The 7,038-nt window shown below is 37.4% G+C and overlaps 1 protein-coding gene across 1 annotated transcript; it reads right to left on the reverse strand.

Annotated features, from left to right (window-relative positions):
• Window positions 1-6,058: 6,058 nt before the first annotated feature.
• LOC115230060 (stress response protein NST1-like) lies at window positions 6,059-6,667 on the reverse strand. The gene has a single exon (XM_029800585.1). It carries the CDS (start codon window positions 6,665-6,667, stop codon window positions 6,059-6,061), a length of 609 nt encoding a protein of 202 aa, XP_029656445.1.
• Window positions 6,668-7,038: the final 371 nt, after the last annotated feature.

A 7,038-nucleotide genomic window follows, 5' to 3' on the forward strand; every position in this document is an offset into this window, starting at 1 on the left:
ACAGTTAGGCGCAAGTTGATGAGCAGTCCTTACTGACGATGCCTACAGAATTGGCGAAACTAGACGTCTAATGTAGGGATTTTTGAGCCGGTCATGGGACGGTAACCTCCTCTGTCAGCATGTGTGTATACATTTGTGTGCTCCCCACGGCATTAAGAATACTTTAACTCTTAATTCTAGCAATGTGGGCATCTCGACACTCTTCGTTACACTTAGTGATAGAGCAGTCAGTCTTACAAACTTCTCAGTTACTCAAGATAGTATACAAGTGAAGAACTGGTTTCATGGTATTGGTATGTGGGAAAGCTCGTTTGGTTTAAAATTCCCTCTCAACTCAATCTGCCATAAAGTGCAATTAAAACGTTACATAGTCGCTCACACAAACACACACACACAACACACACACACGCACAAACGTCCCTCCCACACACACACGCACACACGCACACAAACACGCTTCCCCCACACACAGATGCACACACGCACACACGCACACACACACACACACACCACACACGCACACACACTTCTCCCACACACATGCACACACACAAACACCCCTCCCACACACACACACACACACACACGCACACACGCACACACACACACGCACACACATACACACGCACACACGCACACACACAAACACACATACGCACGCACAATCACATTCCAACAAATTGAAAAGAAACACCAGCAAATGCATCTGCACACTTACTTAGAAACAGTCACATATACGTACTTAGAGAACGAAATAGATCTGGTAAAAGAAAGACAGAAAATGATTGTTCATGAAATGTTAAATGCTTATCAAACCTGTTAACTACAAGCCAATAATTCACCTACATTACGTCGTTTAGGTTTCCTACGTGAACAACAGCGATGGCGTATCCTTATCGCCATTCAAAATTTATCTTTAAGTCGATGATCTCATTATAATTATGTCAGAATGAATGAGAGGGTCATCTGAATTTTGATCTACCATAATAGTACACGTAGATATTTGACCAAGTAGTTAGATGATCAATAAATTACATCGAGCAACAACCATTTTGTCACACGTGTTTTGATGGGCGTTTAAATGTACTTTTTTTGTGTTGAGTTTGAATTCGAAACAATGCTTTTCCTCGAAGACTTATTTTTATTGTTCCTAATTCAGCATAATCACCAGCTAAAACTAAATTATCTAATTAGGTACACATACATACATATACATACATACATACATACACATATACATATACATACATAAAAACATACATACATACACACACATATATATAATATATATGTATACGTATATGTAATATGTATATGTATGCATTATGTGTACCATATGTATATAAATATATTATATATATATATATATATATTATATATATATAATATATATATATTATATTTAAATAATGAGGGAGATAAATTAATATTAATTTTAATATCAATTTAAAACCAGTAGTCCAGCATACAAAAAATCTGAGAAGTCAGAGAAAATTCTAATATATATAACGGGAAGCTTTATGAAAATAAACAAAAGACGAAGGCAGGTGGAATACAAACAAACAATTGTATTAGTATGGCGCTCAGGAATATAAATAAAACAAGTCTTTTACGTTTCGAGCCTACGCTCTTTAACAGAAAGATACACAGAAAAGAAACACGGAGAGAAACAAGGAGAGAAAAAATGCGTGCAGAAGCTAGCGAATCAACACACACACACACATATATATACACACGCGTATAGTATAAATGAATGGTAACTAGTTGTTAGGGTGTTATTTTCTCGATCATTAGGTCATGGATTCGGTTTCGGTGCCAGCCGGTGGATTGAGTCCTTGAACATGGCGTTGCATTTTACGTTGCCTGGATGGATCCCTTTCTTCTATCAGCTATCGTATCAGCCATGTTCTGCTGGAAAAGATCCGAGATATTCCTGCCTGCTTGCGACAACATAAGCTCTTAAAACAATTATCGAAATCATTCTACGTGCTATGATCAAACCCATTTTTATGTGGCGGCTATAGTAATGATATCTATCTATCTATCTATCTATCTATCTATCTATCTATCTATCTATCTATCTATCTATCTATCTATCTATCTATCTATCTATCTATCTATCTATCCACCTGCCTGTCAGTCTGTCGGTCCGTCTATCCGTCCTTCTGTCTGTTTGGTCCGTCCTTCTTTCTGTCTGTATATATGTATATCATTCACACACGGAAGTCAGCTTAAGGTCAACTTTTACTTACATACGCCCAATTTGATGCTTTACCACTAATTCAGTTTTAACTCAATCTTAATTCGTTTTTTTTTCATTATGGTGAACCAGTAGTAAGCTACATTTTGACATAAAAAAATTAGAATTTGGTTCAGTAGAAAAAAGGTTGTGCTAAAAACTGCTGGGCCAAAAATGAGAAAGTAACGCCTAAAGTTGACTGACTCAAAATATCCCAGGTATTTCAAAAGCAAATTGTATTTTAGTAATATCTTTTTAAAAGAAGTTGAGTTGAATCTTTTGGTGAAAACCTCTTTAAAAGATATTAGACAGAAAAAAGTTATGCTGCTTTAAGTAGCCGAAAACATGGTAAGTAACTTCTAAAATTGACTTTGAGACAAAATATCTCAGGTATTTCAAAGCCAAACTATATTTTAATTATATATTTTTAAAAGAGGTCGATGAGTAGGATGTTTTGGGGGGAAAAAACCCCGTTAAAAGATATTAGAAAAAAGGTTTAAGTGATGAAAAAAAAAGCGATAATTAATTGTTTCCAACTTTTACTCACCCACGGCAACTTAACGCTTTACCATTAATTCAGTTTTAGACCAATCTTAATTCGATCTATTGCACTATGTTGGAACAGAGGGGAGCTACATTTTCTCATAAAACAATCGAAATTTGGTTCAATAGAAAGAATTTATGATAAAAAAAGTAGGGGCAAAAATGTCAGAGTAACGCTCAATATTTGCTTTGACTCGTAATTTTTCAGTTATTTAAAAGAAAAAGATTAATTATAACTATGGAAAAGACCTCAATGAGTAGGATCTTTTGATGAAGACCTTGTTAAAATATATGAGATAGAAAAAAAAAAGTTATGCAGCTTTTAAGTAGCCAAAATATTGGTGCAAAAATGTACAAGGCCGCAGTAGAGTCCTCATTTAGAAACAGCCACAGGGATTTGACGGCAAAGTGTTATGGGAGGCCTAACGTATCCAGTCTGAGCTATTGGCTGACCAGAATGGTTGGAATGATGGGCAAAGAGCAGTTCAATTGCCACTAGTCTAGCTGTACTAAAGGTATTGATCTAGTTGTCTGTGGATGACAAAAACTGTTATTCTTCACTAGTTGAAGTGTAGGAGATATGGTACTATGTACATGAGTGAAGTGCACAGGGTAGGATTTCGGACCTACGTAAGGGCTAGAAGAAATAACTCCAAAAGCTTGCTCAAGAACTTTTGACTCTTATTCTGAAAGAGTAGTTTATTGACGCTTTGGACAGTGAAGAGTTCGAAGTTCAAGTGAAACAAGCACAGCTGGATACTATGCAAGAGGCATTAGCTAGAGCTCTGGAATTTGAGTTGTATTTGAGGTCTAGCACAGGAAGATTACATATAGATTGAAGTTCCGGATTAAAAGCAACGAAAGGGCAAGTACGTGAAGCAGAAAGATTTAATGGAAGTTATTGGTACTGCGAGAAGGTCGGAGATAAAAGAGAAAGAACAAGAGACGGTTGGAATAATTTGTTGGCACTGTGGGAAGTTGGTATACAAGAAGCAAGGTTGTTACAGCCTGAAGAGAGAGAGAGAGAGAGAGAGAGAGAGAGAGAGAGAGAGAGAGAGCAAAAGCAGGATGGTAGTAAAATGTTCACACTTAGGAGAGAGTGTGAGGCATGTGGGGAAAAGGGACATCTCAGTTTTGACAGCCCTGCGCGAAAGAAGAATAGTAAGAAGTTAACAAAAGACAAAGGAGAGTCGGAAAACTAGAAGGGGCTGGTGTTAAGGAGCAACTGCCAGTCGAATATTCCAAAGAAGCCCCAACCCCGAACAGATGTAAAAGGACTGTAATTGACAGCGAACAAGTGGATGGTAGAACTGACGGTCAGAAGTGTCGCCTTGTAATTGATTCAGCCTCAGGGCAGACTTTTGTGAGACCCGAGATGTTACAGCATCCAGACCAACCAGAGTCATCATGCTACTTGTGTGGTGTCATCGGACCAATAATAAAACAAAGAAAATATTTTTATTACTTAAATAGGCTTAAATTTACTATAACCAGACATTTCATTTATTTACCTAATTTCTGTAAAAAATTTTAGTAAATAAAGAAATTTTAACAACTACTATTGCAGAATATTATGGCAGTTATCACGTTATATTCACATATTAAAATAATTTAAAATACATTTACAGGAGTGGCTGTGTGGTAAGTAGCTTGCTAACCAACCACATGGTTCCGGGTTCAGTCCCACTGCGTGGCATCTTGGGCAAGTGTCTTCTGCTATAGCCCCGGGCCGACCAATGCCTTGTGAGTGGATTTGGTAGACGGAAACTGAAAGAAGCCTGTCGTATATATGTATATATATATATGTATGTGTATGTGTGTCTGTGTTTGTGTGTCTGTGTCTGTCCCCCTAGCATTGCTTGACAACCGATGCTGGTGTGTTTGCGTCCCCGTCACTTAGCGGTTCGGCAAAAGAGACCGATAGAATAAGTACTGGGCTTACAAAAGAATAAGTCCCGGGGTCGATTTGCTCGACTGAAGGCGGTGCTCCAGCATGGCCGTAGTCAAATGACTGAAACAAGTAAAGAGAGTCAAGCTTAGCAATAGTGAAATAATTTGGGTGAAAGATAGTTGATCAGTATTGAACGGTTTGGCTTTTTAAAATATTTAAAAAATATTTTTTAAAAATTCAAATTTTAATTTAGTTGCAATATTTAAGCTCTTTTCTTTCATTTTAGGCTTACTGTATTTTCCAGATTTATTAAATACTTAAGAATATTATTATCCCTTGCTCGCATATTTCAGTCTAGTATATATTGATATTCAATATCTCACAGAAGTGGCGCAGGAGTGGCTGTGTGGTAAGTAGCTTGCTAACCAACCACATGGTTCCGGGTTCAGTCCCACTGCATGGCATCTTGTGCAAGTGTCTTCTGCTATAGCCCCCGGCCGACCAATGCCTTGTGAGTGTATTTGGTAGATGGAAACTGAAAGAAGCCTGTCGTATATATATATATATATATATATATATATCTGATATATATATATATATATATTAATATATCTATATATATATATGTGTGTGTGTGTGTGTGTGTGTGCTTGACAACCGATGCTGGTGTGTTTACGTCCCCGTCACTTAGCGGTTCGGCAAAAGAGACCGATTGAATAAGTACTGGGCTTACAAAGAGTAAGTCCCGGGGTCGATTTGCTCGACTAAAGGCGGTGCTCCAGCATGGCCGCAGTCAAATGACTGAAACAAGTAAAAGAGAGAGAAGTATGTACACCGCTAAAAAATTTTCAGTAAAATTGCCATTACTCTGATAATATGGAAGGAAATCAAACGGAATTTATACCGAATAAAATATATTATACATGCACACATTATACAAATTTGGAACACAAAGCAATGAATTTTTTTAAAGATATGAACGAAATACTAATTTTCAAACTTTACACGCTTATGTACACCCTAAAGGAAAAATGCAATATTCAATATTTTATCCACTTTTTAAAATTAAATTCAGATATTGCTGATAATTTCAATTCTTATGAATTATTTCTGCTGGCATTTTTGCACCGGTCATTGTTATTGCATCTGCAGGAATTCTGATTTGTGTACCGTGGTGAAAATTTTCATTGTCATTAAAATGACGCTAAAAGGAAATGAATTGTCTGAAGATTTAAAGAAAATTATTTTTAATTTGCACAAGAATGGTTTAGGATACAAGTTAATTAGCAAACGAATACATAGTAGCATAAACCAAGATGCCGAAGTAATTCAGAAATGCAAAGCTACTGGACGGCTAAGCAATAAACATTGTCCAAGTCGCCCTTCTATTTTAACTGTGCGTGATATTCGCCACATCCAGCGTTCCATGATTCATCTTTACGTCGTACCGATTCATCTTTACGTCGTACTAATTCATCTTTACGTTGTACCGATTCATCTTTGCATCGTACCGATTCATCTTTACGTTGTACCGATTCATCTTTACGTCGTACAGATTCATCTTTGCGTCGTACTAATTCATCTTTGCGTCGTACCGATTCATCTTTACGTCGTACCGATTCATCTTTACGTCGTACTAATTCATCTTTGCGTCGTACCGATTCATCTTTGCGTCGTACTAATTCATCTTTGCGTCGTACCGGTTCATCTTTGCTTCGTACCGATTCATCTTTACGTCCTACCGATTCATCTGTGCGTCGTACTAATTCATCTTTACGTCGTACTAATTCATCTTTACGTCGTACCGATTCATCTTTGCGTCGTACCGATTCATCTTTACGTCGTACTAATTCATCTTTGCGTCGTACCGATTCATCTTTGCGTCGTACTAATTCATCTTTGCGTCGTACCGATTCATCTTTGCTTCGTACCGATTCATCTTTACGTCGTACCGATTCATCTGTGCGTCGTACTAATTCATCGTACCGATTCATATTTGCGTCGTACCGATTCCTCTTTGCATCGTACTAATTCATCTTTGCGTCGTACCGATTCATATTTGCGTCGTACCGATTCATATTTGCGTCGTACTGATTCATCTTTGCGTCGTACCGATTCATCTTTGACCCAAGAAGTGTCTTCTGTTAGTGGAAAGAATGTATCCACCCAAACAGTTCACCGACGTTTGAACCAGTGTGGTCTTCATGGACGCATTCCTCGTAGGAAGCCTCTCCTCACTACCAGGCTTAGATCAATTAGTCTTTCTTTTGCAGAAAGCTATGTAAGTAAGAGGATGGAGTTTTGGAATAAAATTCTCTTTTCTGATGAGTCTAAAATCAATTTGTTTGGATCAGATGGTATTAAA

This window comes from Octopus sinensis, linkage group LG1 (assembly GCF_006345805.1).
Source record: "Octopus sinensis linkage group LG1, ASM634580v1, whole genome shotgun sequence".
NCBI classification, from domain to species: Eukaryota; Metazoa; Mollusca; class Cephalopoda; order Octopoda; family Octopodidae; genus Octopus; species Octopus sinensis.

What these genes read in the sequence shown, in the direction of transcription:
- LOC115230060 (XM_029800585.1), bottom strand. Translation starts at nt 6,667, where the DNA reads ATGAATCGGTACGATGAATTAGTACGACGCACAGATGAATCGGTACGA.